Source organism: Echinops telfairi, unplaced genomic scaffold (assembly GCF_000313985.2).
Source record: "Echinops telfairi isolate 266 unplaced genomic scaffold, ASM31398v2 ScPeMD7_7469;HRSCAF=8507_1, whole genome shotgun sequence".
NCBI lineage: Eukaryota > Metazoa > Chordata > Mammalia > Afrosoricida > Tenrecidae > Echinops > Echinops telfairi.
In genome coordinates this window covers 86,316,491-86,340,950 of record NW_022111373.1, presented here as the reverse complement: position 1 = coordinate 86,340,950, position 24,460 = coordinate 86,316,491, and the positions used below count along the sequence as shown (strand labels likewise).

The following is a 24,460-nucleotide window of genomic DNA, read 5'->3' as shown; positions in this document are numbered from 1 at the left end:
TTGGGTCCAGTACATAATATATACAACATGCAAAATATGCCAATCAACTGATTATATATATTATCTGTGAGGCTCTTGGTCAACAGTACAGCATTAGTAGTTAGATTTCCAGGGGATTGGGTGGAGGCGGAACTTCAAAAGTTAAATGCAGATTTTCAACTGTGTAAGGGGCTCGCCCTTGCATTGTCCCTTAGAAAGCTTTTTAAGAAGCCTACAAAGAGTCCTCTCAGAAAACTAATGACACTAAATGGGATTAAATCTATCCTATGAATAAAACGATCATGCCACAATGCCAAAGTCTTTAGATGAGGACATTTTATTTACAAAAATTCATAAGAATTAAAAAGCTATAAGCATAATTTTGCTGGTAATACTTAGCAAAATCATGGGTAGCTAAATATAAAAAATATCACTCAGTACATAGTACACATTAAAACATACCTTATGCTAGCTTTATCCATTAGCTTTTAAATCAAATTTTTAACAAACTTACAAATAGACAACAAGTGATTATTATTCTGCTTTCCATGCCAAATAGAAGGTTCCAACCTTTTAAATGATCGGCAAATTAAATGGCCTGTCCATTAGATTTCCTACATAATTAAATGCCAAACAAAATTCAAAATGCATAAAAGAAACTCATCAATTTATAGCAAGTAAATATAAGTTAAAAGAATGCTCCCAAAGAATAACATGTGAAATAAGGTGCATTAAATTTTTCATAGAGGTCAGGGATGGACTAATTTTTATCTGCATTTTAACCCACAGTTTAAAACATGAAAGCACTGTGAAAAGCTCATTTTGAAGTATACACCACGACAGCAGGTTAAAGAGATGGATGTGTGCTTGGACTTGCAAACAATGTTCTTTCTCCAAATTGTCCTTGGTGTTTCCATGACCCACCAAGGACCAGATTCCTAGGGTGGCCTCCTGTCACTGATGGAAGGCCTCTAAGCGTATTCGCGTTGGATCTTCTGGATGGCGCAGGGCAATTCCATTACGCAGCAGCAGCTCAATGTACGGTGGCCAAAAGGAGTCACTGATGTTGACATACGGATCGTGTGGAACATCAAATAATCTATTGATAAGAATCTAGGGGGAAAAAATTCAAAATCTTGTACTTGGGAAAATGTTGACACTGTCATACATAAAGATTAATAAAGTCTTTCACCACCAAGAAAAAAGGGTTAATATCATTTCTCTTTGGGCAGATACAAAAAATGGTTTCTCATTCTAAGTTTTATATGGTAATATATACTATTCAAAAATAGGTATTTCAGTTACCATCTGTCAATATTTACCACATACATGACAGGTTTTAGTTTTAATAAAGTTGTCAACCTTGAAAAATAGTAGTCTTATTAGAGCAAATAAAAGGTCCTAATTACAAATGTCTGCATTTTGCTTGTCAAAATAATAATATTTTATAGTTAAGAGATTCTGAGGTACCAAAATGAGTTTGTTGAACAAAAAGAGATCTTTGTACCCATTTTATAAAATTGAGGTAAAACTTATTTTCTTAAATCGCTCTTCTAACCTTAACAGTGGTTTTTGTAAAGGCGCACTAATTGCTAAAGTCCCCCACTTTTCCCAAACGACCCTATCTCCCACTCTGCCCAGTCATCTTGGACGGCCATGGCAAGCGCTTCTGAAGCTCTTCATAATTTCCTAAAGCTCAAAAATGGTTTCTAAAAGCTATGGCGATATGTAAAAGAAAGTAAATGCAAAAAAAAAAAAGAAAGAAAGCAAAGGCAAAGCGGATAAAGCTAAAATTACTCAGAACTTACAGCTTGAAAAAATGTCCTAATGCTATTTAAAGAAAATCTGTGTACAAATTCTTGAAACTTTGTGAGGAATCTTGAAGCTCACTTATGTATTTTAAATAAAACATACATGCCAACTAAACATTCCCAGTAACAGTATAGGATTTACCATATAATATTAAATAACCTCTAAACAATAGTTTTAAAACAGTTTACCTATAAAAAAAATCTTAGGAATACAAATAAGAATTATATTTCAAGAAAGAAAAGATTTATATTTTATTCTCACACTTTTTAAAAAAGTGATAATACTCTTTTCAGTAATAGGCAGAGCTTAATCCTGTCCTAATGATAAATTACTATAAAAACATTTATTAAAAAATTGACATGTACCTTCAGGTCTAGATACAGATCTTTTCTTTTCCCAGTTTGTGTGCAGAGCCCTGACAGGTGGTACAACTGGTTGGTGTGTCCAAAACCGAGTACTGTCATCAATGGTGACTCAAAATAAATCAGTAGGACAGAGTCCCACAGGGTTCCAAGGCTGGAGTCTTTACAGAAGTAGATGTCATCTTGCTCCGTAGAATGAATGGCTAAGGGCTTCAAACCACTGACCTTTCCAATTAGCAGCCAAGTGCTGAACCACTGAGCCATCAGAGGTTCAGTTACTAACTAAAAGAATAGCACTTCAATTCTACAAAGAGGTGACTAGGAAGAAAGGACTGGCAATCTGTTTCCAAAATCAGCCATTGAAAACCCGTTTTACTGACACACATGGCCACCATGTGTCAGATTCAACTCCCCAGCAACAAATCACTAGTCTAATTGTTCACAAATCACTAATTAAGACACATTTTAGAGAAAGAAGAAGAAACTACACAAAAGACTTACCTCTAATATATCATGGAGGGTTATCAACTGTGAGGTTGGTTCTTGAATGCTTTTCTTTGAAAGAAATGTAAATACAAAGGATTAATAATACAAGTACGTCAATTCTGCCAATGGCATAACACTAAACTATTTGCCACAAGACTTAAAAAATTACTATTTCTTTTTAAAAAAAAATTTTATTGGGAGCTCCTACAGATAGCATAACATTCCACCGATCAGTCACACCATACACACAACTGTAAGCACAATCAGTTTCAAAATTTTCTTTCTTCTTGAACTGCTAGATATCGGCTCCCCTTTGTCACCTCCCTCCGCTACCATACCTCCTAGGAACCCTTTTATTTTCTATAAAAGTTTGTGGGTGGTGGTGGCCATATCTTACACAATCCTATCTATTCATTCATATAAAACTCGTTGTTGGATCCCATCAAGAGGGGTTATAGAATCATTAAGGCTATGAGCTCCCCATTTCACCCCGACCTCTTCCCATACACTGGAGTACCCTGTTACTGTGTCTGGAGGGTTATCTATCTTGTCTATCATGTACTGAATGATCTTAAATATACAAATGAATATACACAAATCTCATGTTTAATGAGCTAAAACAAATAAAAGGCATAATAGTATGGGGAGGAAATATTAGAGAACTATAGGATAATTAGATAATTCATCAGTGCCATACTGCACACTGGATTTGTCATCCCCTCCATGTGGCCCTTCTGTGAGGGACTATCCAATTATCTTACAAGTAAGTGGGTTTTGGGTCTCCCCTACATCCACACCTCTTCACATCAATTTGATTGCTTGTTTTTGAACTTCTAATACCTATTACCATTCAACACCTCATGATCATACAGTCTGGTGTGCTTCTTCCATGTGGGCTTTGTTGTTTCCCTGCTAGATGGCTGCTTGTTTAACTACAAGCCTTTAAGACCCCAGATGCTATATCTTTTAATAGTCGGGCACCATTAGCTTTCTTCACTACATCATTCAATATTTTGCCCATAAAAACTTTCAATATTGCAACTCGACGCTTGAAATTTTTCTTTAATTATTTCAGTTGAAGCTAGTGTGTTCTTCCTTTCTGGTTTTCTAACTCTAGGCCTTTGTACACTTCTCTCTCTCTCTTTTTTTTAATCATTTTATTGGGGGCTCTTACAACATTCCATACATCAATTTATACATTTCACTATCTTACTTTGTCTTCTTGAACTGTCCTTTGAGATAGAAAAACTGTCTTTCAAAAATCTAGCTTAGTTCATGAAATAGCTAGCTTCAATTCACAGAAATCTTGAGTCTCTATGACTAAAACGTATGAGTTATAAAAAATATAATACATTTTATTTTATAAATTTATGAGTACATTTCCCATGTTTCTATAGTTCTTGCATCTCATACATATATTAATTAAAGTGGGGGGAAAGAGTGCAGAGGAAAAGAGAGGCAAATTAATTTGCAAAGTTAATTCATTAGTGATAAATAACGCCTATGGTCAAATTTCTCAACAATATAAAACATATCACAATATCCTAATTTGTGATATTTGTTCTGCCTTGCGCTAAAAGCAGAAAGGCAAGAATAATTTTTTAATTTACTTATACAATATATTGTTTATTTTAGATAATTAAATTGCTTGTTCACAATCTTCTGCCATCCAAGGAAATGATTATTTGCAATCTAAAACAGGTTAGTTTTACCATAATTACTATTTGAACAGTTTCTTACTTCCATTTAGTGGACATTCTAAATAGTTTTCTTCTTTAAAAGTCATTCTAAATAGTATTCTTATTTAAAAGTTACACTGTTTATATCGTGGAAATTAGTGAAACGTGAAAAAGAACAGTGAAAAAAAATCTTGCCTATAATCCTAGCCTCCAGATATAACCACTATTATATTTTCTGGTACAAATTAGACTAACAAATTTTATCATCTCGTTTTGATAGTTTTAAAAGCTGTGTATTTTTCCATTGTATGAATACATAAAATATTATCTTCAGCTTATTGAATAATTGATTCAAATTTTTCAATAAACATTATAATGTGATGAGGGAATATATTGTACATATATTTCCATGTGTATCTTAGATATGTATAGTTACCATACAAGAATATATCAGAAAGTTGTCTTTTTTGAACTATCAGACGCAATTTATTCAAGTGTATGTACTTGAATAGCTTCTAAAACTTACCTTCCTCTTTTTACCTTTTCCATCAGGCAGGGGAAAATTGTCTTCTAGAAACTCACCCAAGGCAAACAAAAGCTTCTCCTTATATTGTTTTATTTTAAGCAACTTAGCTTTCAGTTCATTAAAGATTCTAGTAAATTAAAAAAAAAGAAAAGCATAGAAGCATTTACCTGATAAAATACATATGCACATGTAAATGACTACTTATAAAGTTGATCAAAAACTTTGTTCAAAAGTTATTGTTTAAATCAAATAATGAAATAATGAGAAACTCTAATATATTTCCCTGTAGGGAAACCTAAATAATCAAATAATGAAAAACACTAATACATTTCCCTGCAGGGAAAACTAAAAGTTCCATCAAGTCAGTGAAAACAAGGCTGTTAGTAGCAATTGGTAAAAGTTAGGATAAGACTCATGATTCCTGGTAAAATTTATCTTCTTTCCAATGATCTATTTCTTATAGTGTAAAAAATGAAAATAATTTCTCGTAATTAATACCTTGATTCAGAAAACGGTACAACCTGGTTCTTCAGCTCACTGCAGAGTGTGTTGAGAGATCCCATTACTTGTTCTTGTTCATCCAACCATTGTTGCTCCCTTTAAACATTAAAGAAAAACAAACAACAGCTAAATAAACATTAACTGTTAATTCAGTATATACCTGTGATTAATGGAAGTGGAAGCAACAATAAAGGTGCCCTGGTGGCAAATATGAGGTAAGCACTGATAAGAAACCTGTTAATTGCCAATGTCAGTGGTTCAAACCCACCAGGTGCTCTCAGAGAAAGTTGAGGATATCTGCTCTCATAGAGATTTACAGCCTCAGAAACCCTGCACGGCAGTGGTTCTCAACCTTCCTAATGCCACGACCCTTAAATACAGTTTGTTTGGTGACCCCCAACCATAAAATTATTTTCATTGCTACTTCATAACTGTAATTTTGCTACTGTTATGAATCAGGCGAGCCCTGTGAAAGGGTAGTTCGATCCGCAAAGGGGTTGTGACCCACAGGTTGAGAACCACTGCTGTAGAGGGTCACTATGAGTTGGAACCCCCTCGATGGCAAATGATTTGCCTTTTCTTGTTGGTTTGGTATCATAATGACCAAATTACTGAGCCTTTAACCAAAAGTCTATAGGTTTGACTACACCAGTTACTCTGTAGGAGAAACGAAAGACAGCCTACTCCGGTAAAGATCACAGTCTCTAGGCAAACCCTAGGAACAGTTCGACTCTATTCTCCAGGGTCACGATGGATGAAAATCAACTCGACAGCAATGGATTTTTCTAACAAAAATATACCTTTCCAAGTCTTCCTTTAACTTTGCGTTCTTTGACTCAATGGTCGACAATACCATTTCCAGATCATGTCCCAATTTTTTGAACTGGAATAAAACAAATTAATGAGTTAGTCTGTAATGCTCTGTACATGTTGGTCAGGGATCAATAATTCAAAAGTAAATAGCAAAAAATTGCAGCAGAAATCTTTGAAAATATAACAGGTTCTAAAAAATTTAAACAAGTCATGATTAATAGAGTATAATCAGTTATTGAATAACAGACATGGCCTAAAGAATCTTGAACAAAAACTTTAAACAAGAAAGAAAGAAAATACTAAATAGAAATCTAGATCTCCGAAATAAAGTAAAACAAAGAACACTTTGTTCAAGTGGTAACAATGTGGACAAATATAAAAAAATTTTTTTCTTATTTTTAACCTCTTTATAAGATAACTAGAAAATAGATTAATATTTAAAACTAAAAAGAAAACCTAAGAAAGTGGAAAATTAGAACAGAGACCAGATAGAGTGACTACAAAAGAAAAAATCAGGAGTGTAGATTTACACACCATCATATTGATATTACATTAAGTATAAAAGGCTCAGGAACAGAATTAAATTATAAAACAATACAGAAGAGGATCTGGAAAAATTATAAATATTTGGATGCTGAAAAACACAGTTCTAAATAATCCATGAGTCAAAGTAGCAATCAAGGAGTACTTTAAACTGAATTAAAAAAAAATCTTGGATGACACAGAATTTATAGCACTCAGAGCCTATATCAGAAAAACAAAGCTCTCAAATTAATGACCTCAGCTTCCAACATTCAAAAAAAAAAAAGTAAATCAAATATCCTGAAGAAAACAATAAATGCTGGATATGTTGTGAGGATACTGAAGTCCTCATACATTGCTGGTAAGATTACAAAATGATACAACCCATGTGGAAAACAGTATGGCAATTTCTTAAAAAGTTGGAAATAAAAATGAAAATCCTACTACTTGGTATATAACCTAGAGATATGAGAACTGTGACCTGTACAGATACATGTATGTATGTATGTATTTATACAACACTATGTATAAATAACAAAAGTATGGAAATAACATAAATGCACATCAGTGGATAGACAAATTATGGCACATACATACAATTAAATACAACAAAATGTTAAAGGATAACAGTGAATCTTCCAAACATTCATAACATGGATGAACCTGGAAAGTATTATGGTGTCTGAAATTAGTCAATCTCAAAAGGACAAACTATAAATGAGAAGGCTACTATAAAAGTTAAAAAAAAAAAAAAGGCTTTCACCAAACAAAGAAACATTCTTTGATGGTTATCAGGAGCAAGAGGAAAAGGAATCACTAACTAGGAGGTAGACACATATTAACTTGGGCAAAGGGGAAGGCAACAGAGTAAACGGAGTATGCAAAAAATGATCAAGGCAAAGTAAGGCACTGGGAATACAATCTTGCAACAACAGTAACAATGATCTACAAGTACATACACAGATGTTAGAAGAACAGGACTATACTCAGAAACATATGTATAGGTCTGACAAAAGATACTTATACTCATGATTTATAAATGCTGTAAATATATTCATGAATATAGTAGAGTGTACAGGGGGAAGATTATGAAATTTTTTTAGACATAATCATATACCTTTAAACAATGAGTTTCAGGGCCTGAGGGTTCCATAGGGATATACCAAGGTCAACTGGCATAACATAGTCCGCAGTAACAATGTCCTACACATCCTACAACAGATTGATCTATCAGATGAACAATCACAGTAGGGAGGTGGCACTCCTTGGAACAATCAACTATTTGAGAGTAAAATGGCATCATTTGCCCAAAAAGAAAGATCAGATAGCAGAAAGGGCTCGGAAAGGAGGAATGGAAAACAAAAAACACAGGGAAGAAGTGGGATGAGTAATATTACACTGTGGAGATTGCCATCAATGACATGAAACAGAATACATATAAACCGCTGAAGGGAAAATTGATGTGCTCTGTAAACCTTCACCAATAAAAACCCTATAAAACAGTGGTTTGTTTTTTTTTTAAAGCTAAATAAAAAACAGTAATAGTGAATATAAATCAATGAAATAGAAAACAAAATGAAAATAGAGAAAAAGCAACGAAAACAAACGGATTCTTTGAGGTCAATAAAATAAGCCAGACTCCTTACAAATATCAGGAATGAAAGAGGTGACACCATCATAGAAATTTGAAATGGTAACAGTTGTTTATGAATGCATTTTGAAAAATTACATGGACAAATTATTTGAAAGAAACAAACCACAACTGCTCAATTAAGGAAACAGACATAAAAACAAATTTAACTTATGTTTAATTTTTTTTCCACTAAAACAATTTCCCAGGCAAAAAAATTTCCCAGAAAAATTTCAGGATTAAATAATAATAATTGCACACAGAGTCCTTTGCACAGGAAAAAAGCCATCAAGGCACATACTGAGAGGCTGTTCTGACCCTGATATCAAGGTCTGGCAAAGGCATTATGAAGAAAAGAAAAACCCCAAGAGCTCCCAGGAGCAGACATACCAGAGCCTCTTATGTTAGCAATTCAATCCAGAAACATATCTACTCATATTTCTGAAGGTTACTACATTATAGTAAAATGAGATTTAGCCCAAGAATGCAGTTTATTAAATGACTAAAATTAATTTAGAAATCAGTCTAAATTTATTCATATATTGAAAAGCTAAAAAAGAAACAAAAATGATTCAGAAAGAAAAAGTGACAAAATTTAATATCAATTCATAATTAAAACACTTTATAAATTGAAATAGAAGGAAATTTCCTGAGCCTGGATAAGTGCATGCACAACCGGCTACCCCCATAAAACGTAATTTTTTTTCAAAGCTATGTATTAAAAATTTTTTTTTTTACAAAACAACCTTATCACCTCCAAAGTGCTCTACATTACTCTTAATACATTTTTCAAATCTGCAATTCCATCCTTGAAAACATTTTTCAAACTCATCTGTTTGGATGGCTGACAGCACCTCACTTGTTTTTTTCTTCACCTCTTCTACGTTGTCAAATTGCTGCCTTTGATGTCTCTCTTCATTCACGGAAACAAAAAGAAGTCGCATGGAGCAAGGTCAGGTAAAGTGTGTGGGGCAAAAGAGGCATGCTGTTTTTTGCCATAATCAAGGTGCATGACAGCAGCAGTCAGGAAATCATTTATGTATTCTTGACTTTATAGATTTATATACAGTTTAAAAATGTCCTTATTGACATCTGTGTTAAGCTTTGAGATGATATATACCATATGTCTTTAGCCATGTGACTAGTTACTTGTATTTAACTTGCTGGGGGGTTTTATGAAGAAAGTATAAGAAACTGAAAATTTGTTATGACAGTAAAGTATATACATTAAACACTAACCTTAACACTGATAAAAAATAAGTTCAAAATTTAAATCTGCTAAAGTAAAATATTCTGTTCAATAAAGCATAGTTAGAACTATAAAAGTTAACATGGTTTTAAAAGATTTCGTTCTATTATGTATATCATTAATCTGCCCACAAATATTGTACCTATAAATTATTTGGTCTCACTATCAATTCATTAAAGGACTTACCTCTTCTTTTCCTAATGTAACTAGAACATCTTCATTCAGTGGAATAACTATAAAAACAAAACAAGCCAAATTTATACATATTCTTATTTAATATTTAAAAATAAAAATTCTGAGTGGAGGCAGGGAGGAAGGGGGAGATAGCATTGATGATTGTATGTCCGCATCTGATGGGATGTAGCAACAGAACTGTATGGGAAGGGAAGGAATATATTGGAATGAGTAAGATATATCAATAAATATATTATTTGAAAAAAAATTAACAAAAAAGGTAAAAGAAATGTTTCTCTAAAATAATAAAGTCAGAATTCTGTGGTTTCTAAGATACCCCTCTTCCTTTGAATTTATGTATTACACCATCTTTTGAGATGTGTTGATCTACAAAATTATTTTATTTAACATTTTAAGCATATAACCAATAATTATATATAATTTTACATTAATGATTATATTTATGCATCTTTGTGTCCTTTTTTTGTTTTCCCAACCTAACAAAAGCAAAGTTAAAAATCTATAGTATCCCTCAAACATTTTTCTTAAGTCACATGATTCAATGTATATGAGTTTCAAAAGGATCATATAAAAATTCCATTATCTTTAAACTTCATTTTCCACAAATTTTTTGAAGCGCCCTTTTATACCTATACACACACACACACTTCTACATATACATGTATTAGTATGTTATGGTTATTTTTGTTACTGCCAGTTTTACAATAGGATCACATAGCACACACTGATTCCCATCTTGTTTCTATTCAACAAAACTGTTAATAGATATCTTTTCTATTCATCGGAGTCATCTTTTTTATTTTAAGTGGCTACTACAGTTAACTGAAATTCCTCGGTATGGCTTCTCTATCCATAGTCTTTATAACTCCTGACAATGACTGGATGGGAGCATGCAATAAGGTGTAAAGCACTCTTGCTCAGTGGTCAGTTTTGCGATTCTGCTAGATACAAAAGTGAGCCATCTCAAAAGCAGGAACAGAGGATCTCATGACCAGTGGTAGTTACATAATCTGTTGTCAATTTGAGACTTAAGAGTGAACGGGCAGAGTTTAGCCTGTCAATTAGGTCGCAGCTTGATGACCTCATTTAGAGGTACTAAGGAGATAAGTAGCTCACTGGAGGCGGGACACAGGCTTGCTCCCTGTAAGACATTCCTGTGGAGATGACACATGGACCTACACTAGAGCCCTGGAGGGGAAGGAGCCACGTGGAGACCCCTGTCAGAGCTGAGATGACTCTACTGCCACTGGATCCACAAGTCTTTCCACCCACTGGCGTGTGATCTTCCTGCAGTCGGTGTCATTTGCATGTGTTTCATAAGTCTGAAGAGGAATTTATAGATTGGTTTCAGACATATGGGCTAATATCGGACTTATGGCCTTGATCCGGACTGGGCTGGGATGTTTTCTCAATATTCAATTGCTCTTCTATATAAAGCTCTTTGTTATACACATGAGTGTCTATAAATTTGTTTCTCTAGTCTATCCAAACTAACACAACCACCAAGAGAGAAGAGCCATTAGCAGATCACACGGGAAAGCCCTGCCTGATGTGGTGGAGGCAGCAGAGGCACCAAGGCTGCAGTACTGAGACCATATGACAGGCCCGTGGGATTTGTAAAACTTGTCCAAGCAGAGCAGAGGCCACGGGCCTGTATGGTTGAGATGTGCCTGTTAGCACATGTTCACATGGCTGAGAAGAGGCAATGCAACACACAAAAGGACCATATTCTTATAATGCTTTCTGATCGTAACAGCAGGATAACCTGTTAATGTCCCTATCAATCCCCCATAATCTGTGTGGCCATTGCAACGGACTATCAAACTCAGGGTAGCATGGGAGTGATGGTATCAGAAGGATGGAGGGTAGAGCCATGTCTGATGTCTGCCTCATGGGGATTATCCTTGAGCGGATGGGGAGTTGGTTTCTCCTTCCCCTTTCTGCAACTGGAAGAGGTCAGACATGGCCCATTTCATTTCATTAGCTACTTAATATTCCATAGTGTGGATATACCATAATGTATTGAACAATCTTTCTATGAAGTATTAACTTTGGTTTAGTTTTTAGCCACAACAAACAATAATCCTAGAATTAAGTTTACATTGGGAAATCGGCTGCATAAAACTTCTTTAAAGTATTGAAATGCAAGGATGTCACTTTGAGGGGTAAGGTGCACCCAGCCCAAACCATGGTATTTTGAACTGTCTCATATGTATGTAAAAGTTGGACACTGAATGAGAAAGACAAAAGAAGAATCGAAGTATTTGAATTATGGTTCCGACAAAGAATCTTAAAAATTATATGGATTGTCAAAAGAACAAACAAATCTGTTTTAGAAGAAGTATAGCCAGAGGGGGAGAGGTAAAAAAAAAGAAGGGGGAGTTAATACCAAGGGCTCAAGTAGATAGAAAATGATGATGGCAACAAATGTACAAATGTGCTTGACACAGTGGATGGATGGATGGATTGTGATAAGAGTTGTATGAGCCCCCAATAAAATGATTAAAAATAATAATAATGTATACATTCTGTATAACTCTTCTTGATGTGATTGAACTATTGAATTGTATGATATGTGAATTATGTCAATAAAAATGTTTTGTTTTGCTTTTAATTTTAATAGGAAAAAAAAAAAAAGAAAGAAATATAGCCAGATTGTTGTTTAGAGGCAAGGATGGCGATACCTGGTCTCATGTATTTTGGAACATGTAGGAGACACCAGTCCCGGAGAAGGACATCCTGCTTGGTCGAGGGGGAGCAAAGAAGAAGAGTGTCCCTCAACACGTAAGATTCAGTGACTAGAGAAACAATTTATAGTTTTACTAAGCATCAGGACGTCTCCTTGAGAATAATGATAACATCTCAATGATCAAGATTATTAGGGTCTAATGTTAGATACCTATGTTCATCTATAATAATAACATCTATATAAAGAATGAAAAGATAGGTGACCTCTCATTGCCAATGAATTTGAAGCAATTTCAAGGAAGCAAAATTAATTTTGTAATTCTTCTTCTGGTCATTAAATGTGTTGACCATTGATTTGTATATAAAAAGACAAAGCTAGAAATAAGTATCTTACTTTGAGGAGTTGCTTTCTGCCATTGACAGAGTTCTGCAGTCAAACATTTCATTTGCATAATTAATAACGATAGCTAAGAAATGAGAATAAGAGAATAAAACAAAGTTACTACTTGCAGAATAGTCAGTTATTCACAAATCAAAGTATAGACATTTTAAACACAAATTCCTAATATAAATAGCTAACACAGTAAGTTTAAAATAAGGAAAATGATCAACTCAAAGCAGAGTTCTATTTTGCTCCACACTATTGATATCTCCTAATTGTGAGGTAAAGCAGTGTATAATACAGAAATTAAAAATGATAAATTCTGCTTCACCAGTCACTTTATAAAAAAAGAACTCTACATTCAGTTTACTTCCTAAATATTTCTTTTAAAGAAGGTATTTACAGTCCATGTGTTTCAGAAAATTGGATTTAAAGATGGTCTTTTGCTTTTTGCATTGTTTTGATAAACTATAATTGACTTTAGCTGAGAAACTTTTTTAAAAGTTTAATATAAATACATGGAAGTAATTATAAAATTAGATTGGTTCTAGGAACACACATGAAAACCAGTTTTATGCAGGGCTCTACGACAATTTGAAATGGTTTAATCACCACCAACGGAAGCAAGGGTTTCCATTCTCTTTGTCCTTGAATTGTGACCCAATTAAGAGGCAAATAGCAGTGTCCCCTGAGAGACAGTGGCAGACTGTGTCACCACACATTCAAAGTGACACAGGTGGCTGCCATTTTGTAAGTAGGCCACTGCTGCCTGTTGTCTGTGGTTGTTGGGTGCCATCAAGTCAGTAACAACTCAGAGCTACACTATGCAAAACAGAACAAAACACTGCCTGGTCCTTCACCATCCTCACAACTGTATTCTTGAGCTCACTGCTGCAGCCACTGTGTGGGTCTATCTCCTCACTTTGGGTTTGCTAATTCTAGGTCTTTGCAATTTTCATTATAATATTTGGCATTGTGTTTTTGAGTTGACTTTTGAAATTTTCGATTCAACTCTGACTTTATCCGTTCTCCCATTTGATTTAGGTACTCTATGATTAAAAGTGAGTTTTCTTCTGACATCCACTTTGATCTCGTTTTTGTTCTTGCCTTTTTAACGACCTTTTGCTTCTTCATGAATGATGGTCTTGATGTCCTCCCACAGCTTCTCAGGTCTCTGTCACTACTGTTCAATGCAGCAACTCTGTTCTTGAGGTGGTCTCAAGATAGACTCAAGGTTTTACTGGGACTCTCATAGACTTGTTTTAATTTTCTTTAGCTTTACCCAGAACTTACATATGAGTAATTAATAATCTGTTCCATAGTTGGCCCCTGGCTTGGTTTTAGCTGCTATTATTGAGCTTCTCAGATGTCTCCTCCCACAGATGTAGACACTTTTATTTCTGTCTATTCCAACTGGAGAAGTCCATGTGTATAGTTGGCTCTAAACAAGTCATTGGTTTTACAAAAATTCTGTCATGTGATCCCAACTTCATTTGTATCACCAAGTCCTGTTATCTACTCAGGTCGAACTCTGAAGGACAAAAGATTTGGCTTCCATTCAACAAATACATCACCCATGTTTCTGTCAGCCATGTCCACAGTTTTGAATCAGTTCAAAGCCCTATTTTTACCTTACAAGTTTATAAATTGTGCATCCTTGTGCCCAAAAGTAAATTAGGCTAAGGATGTTTTGCACATTAGATGACTCCAGTAATTCTAATTCTGATCTAAATTTAATCTGTGATAAATTTGTTGATTGATTAGACCTAGGATGCTTGTATGTTTAAAATTATATTTCAGTACATTTTTTCGCTTTTGTAAGTCTTTTAGTGTTAGAAAACCTAAAGCAAAAAACACAACTAATATTTATCAAATTTGAAGAACTGAAGAGAAAATATATTGACGTATGTGATGGGAAATTTTTGAATGATACAGAAAGCAACAAAAAAAAAAAGTCATCAAAAATAATTGGTCAATGTTCAACCATTTCAGGAGTTAGTATAGGATCAAGAACTGTTGGTACTGCATGAAGAAGTCCAAGCCACTCTAAAGGTACTTGTGGAAAAACAAGGCCCAAAGAAGTGATAGAATACAACTGAGATACTTCAACAGGCAGCTACAACACTGAAGTACTTACTCATCTCTATCAAGCCATTTGGAAGACAGCTACCTAGACAACTGACTGGAAGATGTCAATATCTGTGCTCATTCCGAAACAAAGGCTATCAAATGGAATGAGAAAATTATCAAATGATGTAATTACTATCATATTTTAGGAAAATGTTGGTAATTTAAAAACAGCTGTAGCTATACACAGCTAGGAAACTACCACAAGTTCAAACTGAATTCAGAAGAGAAAAAGGATATCATTGTCGGTGTCAGAAGAATCTTGGCCCAAACCAAAGATCACAAGGACATTTACCTGTGTGTTATCTACCACACTAAGGCATTGAATTATGTGGATCATAACATAGTATAATTAGCATTGCAAAGAGTGGGAATTCCAAACACAGATCCTGTCCACAGATCAAGAGGGAGCCAGTCTAACTGAACAAGGGGATACTTCGTTGAAATTTGGAAAATATGGGTGGCAGGGTGGGATTCGTGCGCTTTACTTACTCAAGTAGTATGCTGGGCAAACAAGGCAAGCAGCTGGGATGTGTGAAGAATGCAGCCCTCAAAACTGGAGGAGGATTCATTAACATCTGTGAAATGTGAGGGCATAATCTTATGTGCTGACAATGAAGAGGACTTGAAGCATATACTGATGCAGATCTAGGGCTGCAGTCTTCCATAGGATTACACGTGGATATAAACAAAACGAAAATCCTCACAACTGGGCCTCATGGTCATCATCATGATATATGGTAAAGAAACTGAAGTGTTAGGTCAAACACATCTTAGTCCTCAAAAACATCTCTGCTTATTAATACTCTAAAGGTCTTGTGTAGCAGATTTGCCTAATTCAATGCTTCCTTTGATCTCTTGACTGCTGCTTCCATGAGCATTGATTGTGGATCCAAGCAAAATTAAATTCTTGACCCAGTTGTGAGGATTTTGGCCTTCTTTAGATTGAGTTGTAATTCATACTGCACGCTTCAAGTCTTGATCGTCGTCAGCAAGGACTTCAAGTCCTCTTCACTTTCAGTAGCAAAGTTTTGTCAGCTGCATATCTCAGGTTGTTAATAAGCCTTCCTTCAATCCTGATGTCATATTCATCCACTGAATTCACTTCTCTGATTACTTGCTCATCATACAGGTTGAATGAGTAGGATCAGATAGAAGAACCATGACCCACACCTTTCCTGATTTTAAAACATGCAGCATTCTCTTGTTCGGTTCCCAAGCTGGCTGTCTACCTGAGGTAGTTAGTTTATTGTGCCAACCTGGCCGATAGACATGTGGGATTAATTGAGGGGCAGAGAGATAAATGGCTCGGCGAGCTTCGTCTTTCTTGTCTCTCGCTCTTTGATCATCGGACCAGTGTACGGCTGCCTTGCCTGTTCTGTGCCTCAATTTGCAAGCTACACTACCTGTGGGAGACCTAACCCATGGACTGTGTTGCTGTAATTTGAGGTTCCTTCAAGACCTGCTTCGCCACACCATTGAAATTTACATCTCTTGAGCTGAGGACTGTCGGACCCTGTCATCTAGCTGACTGTTGGTGACCTACCTGTCTTGCTGTTTGCTGCCTGTGCTCGGATAGCCTGAATTGCTCTACAGAGGACTACCCGGCGGCCCTCAAGACTTGAAAGACTGCCAGTGTCTCACAAATGTCTCATGGGAGGGAGTTGCACTGAGCCATTTGTACTGCTTTATAATTTAATTAACTGTTTATTTCTTATGTTGTACATCTATTGATCTGAATAAATATATATATAATTATTAGCATTCTGATTTTGTTTCTCTAGAAAACCCTGTCTAACACATTACCCATGCACAGGTTCTGCATGAGTACAATGAAGTGTTCTGGGATTCCAATTCTTCTCAAGGTTATCCATAGTTTGTTATGTCCACACAGTCGAGTGTCTTTCCATAGTCAACCATGCACAAGTATACATCTTTCTGGTATTCTCTGCTTTGAGCCATGATCCATCTTACATCATCAGTGATAATGCTTGTTCCATGAACACTTTTGAATCTACCTGAACTTGTGGCAACTCTGTCAATAGACTGCTATCAATCCCCGTTGTTGATCTTCAGCAAAATGTTACTTGCCTGTGATATCAATGATATTCTATAATTTAAGCATTCTGTTGGGTCACCTTTCTTTGGAATGGGTACAAATATGGATCTCTTCCAGTCAGATGGCCAAATAGCTGCCTTCCAAATTTCCTGGCATAGATCAATGAGTGCTTCCAGTGTTGAAACATTTCGATTGGTATTCCATCAGTTCCTGAAGCCTTGTGTTGTTGATTTGTTCATAGCAAATACCATTTCTCAACAACACAGAAGGCAACTTGAAAAGACATTCAACCATTTCAAGAGGTAAGAAGAGGAACCAATTGTATTGAAGGAAGAAGTTCAAGCTACCCTGAAAGCATCAGCCCCAAACTTTACTTGCCCACCCACATCACTATGGTCACTTAGAAGTTGAGAAGACGCCTCGTCCTCAGTCACATTTTGAGTACTTTGTGCCCCGAGGGGCTCATGTTCTGGATCTATTTCTGACAGTATTCTGCTTCTTTTTATGAGATTTTCAGTATGTGACAATGTTTCGATTCTTTCCATAAAGTTTTATGTTGCTAATTCCTCAGAAGTGGACAGCCTATTCTTTCTCCACAGTCTGTTCTACAATCTGAAAGCTCTGCTGAAATCTGTTCACTTTGGGTGACTCTGCTGACATTTGAAAGACTGGTGACATGGCCTCCAGCACCACACAAGCCATCGCAGTATAACAAGCTGCCTGATAAGTGGTACATTAGATGTATTGCAAATTAAATGGCTTTCTTACTTTCTTTGCATTGCTGGTGACTTGTATGTTTATCTGATGGCTTGTAAGTTGGCTGAATTTCTTTATTAGTTTTAATAGTAATCTTATGGATTGGACTTTTATTATTTCCAGTGTTATCACCAATGAAAGCCATTATTCTTTTTTATGTCCAGATGACACCAAATTTGAATGAAACAACATCTTTAAATTGATTATTCTATCTTTTAACATAACCCCATTAGTTTGGGGAACTTTCATAGATATTATTTACATATTAACTTTGTTCTTCGAATTTTTAGCATGAAAAGGTTTAAAATTTTTATACTTTCAAATACATCTAACTTTACTTTCAAAGTGTCTGGATTTCACTATTAACCAAAAGGTTTTCCCTTTCCTTACATTGTACATAGCCTCCTACTTTTTACCAAATTTACCCACTAGGAATTTATATTATATATGTATATTATATATCATGAAAAACTGGTCAAACTGTATTTCCTTCCAGATGGATATCTAGTTGTACCATTATAATTTATTAAGTAATTCATCCTTTCTCTATAGATTTGACCTATTATATTGGTCATATTTTGGATTATAATCTGTTTCTTTGATATCTGTATTCCTGAACCAATTCCAAAGTGCTCTGATTATTACACTAGATTTTTTTAAAGTCTAAAGTAAATCAGTGAAGATTCATACAGATAGTAATCTGTAGCTACTATACTATACTATACTATAACAAGTAGGTTAGTCTTTGTTCAAATTTTTAAAAATAATACAATAATTAATATGTGTTGAATATGTTCCAGATGCCAGGCACTGTGTGTTAGAAATTGACATGTAACTCATTTGAGCCTCAAAACCAGCTTATGAGCTAAATTCTATTATTTCTATGTGTTCTAACTTTTAAAAGGTATCACATCAGCAGCCTACTAGCAGTTATTAGCCTATTCATTCTATTATTTATATGAATAGGTGTTAAACCAAAAACTTTAAAATTCTCTGTATACTATTTCAAAAAGTCTTCAGAATACCATTTCCCACTCTTAAATCAGAAGTAGTAGTGCATTTTTTAATGCTAAAGCATATAGATATTTTTAAAAGCAATTAATTATACTTGGAAAAATATAAACAGATATACTTCTTTTCCAACACACATGATTTTATCTCAATTATTTTTAGGAAAGGAAAAAAAATAAAAGATTCGTACCTGAGCATTTGAATCAGTGAGTGTCTCATTTCCAACAAGCGATAATTTATTCTGACACTTGATTTAAAAGTAAAAAACAAAAAGTCACACACTATACAACACAGACAATCCTTACACCAATCAACCCACAGCTGTTGACTTAGTGCCACTCAACTGCCCATTGGGCTTTCCAGGCTGTAACTCCGTATGGAAGCAGACTGCCACCTCTTTCATGCAGCAGCTCGTGGTTTTGAAGCATCAACTTTCCGTTAGAGGCCTAGCACTAACCACTGCATCACCAGCGTTCACTGACGCTGAACTTCCTTATGCTGTAAGTGAAAGGATTAGGAAAGTAGACAAATGGGTAGGCATATTCTTCAAATTCAGTCTTTTCTAAATCAGTTTTTGCTTTCACCCAAAGACCTAACTATGTGAACTTCCTGCTATATTCTCTATTTTAGGGAATCATTTTACCGATTGCCCAATACCTCCTCTGGAGGACTTGAAACTACCCATGTTAATGCACTCCCATTGTATCCAACCACCCTAAGTTCGCCTGGTCATACCTCCTTACGATCGCTTGAACCTATTATTTGCTCTACTTAAACTGACAGTATTTAAACCTTGATTATCTCTTACTAGGACTACTACTAAAACCAACCCTACTGACTTACAGTGAACCTACAGGAAAGGATAGAACTGCCCCATAACATTTACACAGTTTTTACCCCTCTTTACAAAAGCAGATTGCCACATTTTTTATGATCCTTCAGTTAGCAGCCAAGCACTTGATCACAGGACCACCAATGCTTCTCAGGACTACTACTAAAAGTTAAAAGAATATTTACTACCACTCGAAAACCTTGCCATCTGGTCAATTTTGACACACAGAAAGGGTTCTTATAGGACACAGCAGAACTTCCCCTGAAAGTTTTTGAGACTGTTAACTCTTCACAGGGGTATAAAGCCTGTTTTCTCCCACAGATTAGCTGATGGTTTTAAACTACTGGCCTAAAAAGGACATCCCTTAACAGAAGAGTTACAGGGAGGAAATGAGCCAGTCACAGTGCAGTGTAGCAATGATGAAACATACAACATTCCTCTAATTCTTTAATGCTTCCTCCCCACCACTATCATGATCCCAATTCTACCTTACAAATCCAGCTAGACCAGAGGATGTACACTGGTACAGATAGGAAATGGAAACAGGGAATCCAGGATAAATGAACCCCTCAGGACCAGTGGTGAGAGTGGTGATACTGGGAGGGTAGAGGGAGGATGGGGGTAGAAAGGGGGAAACTGATCACAAGGACCTCCACATAACCACCTCCCTTGGGGACGGACAACAGAAAAGTGGGTGGAAGGAGATGTCGGACAGTATAAGACATGACAAAATAATAATTTATAAATTATCAAGGGTTCATGGGGGAGGTGGGGAGAGGAGGGGAGGGAAAAATGAGGAGCTGATACCAAGGGCTTAAGCAGAAACCAAATGTTTTGCGAATGATGATGGCAACAAATGTACAAATGTGCTTGACACAATGGATGTATGTACGGCTTGTGATAACAGTTGTACGAGCCCCCAATAAAATGATTAAAAATAAATAAAAATAATAATAAATGCCAGTTTGCTATTTTCAAAAAAAATTTTTTTTACATAAAATAAAATACTGGTCTTGAAATTAGCAGTACAAAGCATAATCTACTGTGCCACCAGGGCTCCTGGAGCTTCCGAAATGTTCTTTCTACTTTTAGTCCACTCTTTGCATTCCAAAATTATCTATCTGCTCACATCATGTCCATACTTATAATCCTTTAAAGGCTGACCATAATATAAACTCAGCAAAGCCAAGTATGCCCTTGCCTTTGTGTACTTCTCCAGTCTCACCCCACACAACTGTCCTTCTTCCAATTTACATTAGCTGTACTATTCTCCTTACAAGTTATCTAATCGCTCTCCATTTTTATAGATCTTGTTCTCTCTACTTGGCATATCTCCCTCACTTCCACCAGCTAATGTCTATCCATCTTTTAGAAAGAAATTTCGTCACAGCCTCTTTGAGAAAGCTGCCTGTACCTTATCAGTCCAGGTCTGACAGCCCTCCTTACCAAAGTATTTTCCTTTCTACCAGAACACTTCAAGTATTGCCTTATATTCGCACAAGGACTGTAGTTGTTAGGTGCCATCGAGTCAGCTAGGGACCATTGTGGCCCTCCGTGCAACAGAACAAAACACTGAGCGATCTGGCACCATCCTCACAATCGTTCTGACGCCTGAGCCCATTGTTACAGCCAGTTGCAATCCTCCTCGTTGAGGGCCTTCCTTTTTTGTCACCCCTCCACTTGAACAAACATGATGTTCTTCTCCAGGGACCGTCTCTGCTGACAAGATCCAAAGTATGTAAAAAAGAAGTCTTGCCATCTTTGCCTCTAATGACTATTGCCACTAGTATAATGGGTATTGCCTCTTTAAACTGATCATTTCCTTGAAGACAGGAACTGTCATATATTTTTTTCCTTTTTCTTACCTAGCGGAGGCCTAAAAAGAAATATTTATCTAAGAGATTTTCTCAGCAGACAGCACAATTATTTATTTCCTATGTCTAAATTTTACTGAAATTGATATATCTCTTATCTTAATGAATTGGCATCATTTTAATCACTTGATACTTACTTCTTCCATATCTTTCCACATTTTGTCACACTCTTTAATAAGTTGACTGTTGGCACCTGTAACATCGTTCAAATTTGTAGTACTATCTGGATCTGGATCTTGTTGACTCATTGGCTTATGCTTTTTGATTTTCTTAGCCTTGAGACAAGAAAAACCAAAGGGAAAAATATGAATTTAACAATATTTATTAAATATCTATTGCCGTCTAGTGTTGACCCAGTGCACCGACGCAGTGACTGCATCCATGGGCTCAGGCATAGGAACAATTGCAGGTGGCGCAGGACTGTGCAGGCCGCTATGGGTCAGAGCTGACTCAAGGGCACCTAACGGCAATTACTGCCAGACATCCAGCTAGGAGTTAGGGTACACCAGTGAATAAAAGAGACGAAAAACAAATCAAACAAAAAGAAAAAATTATCTTTCTCTGCAGCTTAAGGAAAAAGACAATTGAACACACACAAAAATCAATCAAGTTCTAGTGGTTGTCAGGTAAGCACTGGACTGCTTAATTGCAAGGTCAGTGGTTCAAACCCACCAGGCACTCCATGAGAGAAAGATGAGACTATCTGCTCCCATAAAGATTTACAGCCTCAGAAACCCAGGGTTGCTGTGAGTCTGAATCAACATGATTGCATTGGGGTTCTTAATAGAAAAAACACTATAGACAAGGATCATAGGACATGTGAGAGTGGAGGCAATATCATATAAGAGTGGGGGCAATAGCAAAAGTTGATTGAGCAAAAACAAGAGAGAGATAAGAAAATGAGTCATGGAGATCTATGGCTGAGGCTCCAAGCAAAGGGAATTGATAATGCAAAGGTGGTTCAAACCTATCAGCCACTCAAATAGGGAAAGAGGAGGCTGGCTGCTTCTGTCAAGATTACAGCCTCAGAAACCCCAGTTCTACTCTGTCCTATAGGGTTACAATGCGCCAGAACTGACTTGATGGCAGTGGATTTGGTTTGGGGCTTTATTGTCTCTTTGACCTCATCTCCTACCTACCCACTGTCTGTCATACTTACATTGCTCTAGTCACACTGACCTCTTCCTTCCAGCTCGTGAGTCTGAACCACTGATCTTGCAGTTAGCAGCTCACCACATGTTCCACCAGGGCTCCCCAGAGACAACAGGGGTGAGATTATATGGATTTTGTAGGCTATTTTAAGGACTTGAGCTTTTATACTGAGTGAGATGATAAGCTATTAGAGGTTTGAGTAGAAGAAAATATGATTTGAATTATGTGTTAATAGTATAACCTGGTTAGTTACAGACACAGTAAAGCAGTCAAAGGAAAACCAGTTAGAAATATATTGTAATGGACAATGTCCCCCAAAGATTCACATCCACCAAGAATAAGGTGTGCCTAACCCAAGGCATCATCTTTTTCAATTGCCTTATATCCATATAAATAAGGAAAACCAAAGAAGAATGGATGAATTTGAATTACGGCATTGGTGAAGAATACTGAAAGTACCGCGGATTGCCAGAACAAACAAATCTGTCTTAGAAGAAGCACACTTAAGAGGGTTCCTTAGAAGAAAGGATGATGAGACTTCCTCTCATGTATTTTGTACATGCTATCGAGAGACTTATTCCCTGAAAAAGGACAGCAGGTTGGTAAAGTAGAAGGGCAGCGAAAAAATGGAAAGCTGTCAACAAGCTGGAGTGACATAGTAGCTACAACATGGGTTCAAAGATAGTCATTGTGGAGACAGTACGGGGCCGGGTTGTGTTTTATTGTTGTGCATGGATGGCTGTGAGTTGGAAGTGCTAAGACAAGGTCAGATTAGAATAAGCCCTAATGCAATGACTGGTGTCCTTATATGGAGAGAAAATAAAAACACCAGGGGAACATATGGAAAGATGGAGGTAGAGAATAGAGCGAGACAGATGCAAGGCATGGAATATCAAGGATTGCCAGCTACCCCTAGAACCTCGTAGACGCAGGAACAAAGTATTTCCTCAGAGATTCCAGAAGGAATGAGTCTTGTTGTCATCTTGATTTTGAACGTTTAGAATTGTGAAAGAGTAAATTCCTATTCTGCTAAGCCACTCAGCTTGTTGATGTGTTATGGCAAGTTAACAAGATACATTAAGCAAGATACGGGACACGGTGATATTAGTAGAGTGAATATATAATGGCCAATTACGGGTATATTTTCCAGATGAAGCCAACAGGATTTGTATATAGAGTATAACAGCCTGTACATAGAGTATCAAAGAAATCAAATGAAATTGGTTTGTGGTTGAGCAATTAGAATAGAGCTGCCAGTTACTGAAATAGGGAAGAAACATTATCAACAGCTGGGGGAAGTATTGATAAAGATTTTTACTTAATGCCGATTATGAATCATAGAGACCCTATAGGATAGGGTATAACTGAACCATAGTTTCCATGGCTGTAAATCTTTGCAGAAGCAGACGGCCACATCTTTTTCCCAAGAGCATTTACTACTGAGGCTACTAGAGGACCAAGGAGTTCTAACTGTTAGTAACATATTATTGATAGTAATACATTAATTAAGTAATTAATTGACATTACTATAGTCATCAAGAGGCTACCAGTTCAAACCCACCAGCTACTCCACTGGAGAAAGCTATAGCAGCCTACTTCCATACAGATTTACTCGTATAGCCTCAGGAACCCTGTGGGGCCATTCGTTTCTTTCCTCTTGGGCCACTGCCACTTGTAACGGAAGACTTTATGGCCATGGGTTTGGGTCTTTGTACGTGGAGCTCCTGATTCAGCACTATACATTCAGGGGACACTTTCAGGCTAGAGATAGAAATTTGAGTGCCACAGGGTGTGGTCAGAAAAATGAACAGTTCCAGAGGTAGAG

At 36.2% G+C, this 24,460-nt stretch overlaps 1 protein-coding gene across 1 annotated transcript in view; it reads right to left on the bottom strand.

Moving 5' to 3' along the window:
- Positions 1 to 372: 372 nt before the first annotated feature.
- The window catches only part of CENPK (centromere protein K), a 28,752-nt gene continuing 4,664 nt past the window's right edge, over positions 373 to 24,460 (bottom strand). The window contains exons 2-10 of the mRNA XM_004703573.2: positions 21,621 to 21,758; positions 18,968 to 19,024; positions 12,837 to 12,909; positions 9,746 to 9,792; positions 6,146 to 6,228; positions 5,343 to 5,441; positions 4,845 to 4,971; positions 2,655 to 2,708; positions 373 to 1,092 (exon numbers count right to left, since the gene is read on the bottom strand). Of these exons, the coding sequence (XP_004703630.1) occupies positions 934 to 1,092; positions 2,655 to 2,708; positions 4,845 to 4,971; positions 5,343 to 5,441; positions 6,146 to 6,228; positions 9,746 to 9,792; positions 12,837 to 12,909; positions 18,968 to 19,024; positions 21,621 to 21,731 (810 nt within the window). The 5' untranslated portion in view covers positions 21,732 to 21,758 and the 3' untranslated portion in view covers positions 373 to 933. The remainder of the gene's footprint in view (positions 1,093 to 2,654; positions 2,709 to 4,844; positions 4,972 to 5,342; positions 5,442 to 6,145; positions 6,229 to 9,745; positions 9,793 to 12,836; positions 12,910 to 18,967; positions 19,025 to 21,620; positions 21,759 to 24,460) is intronic.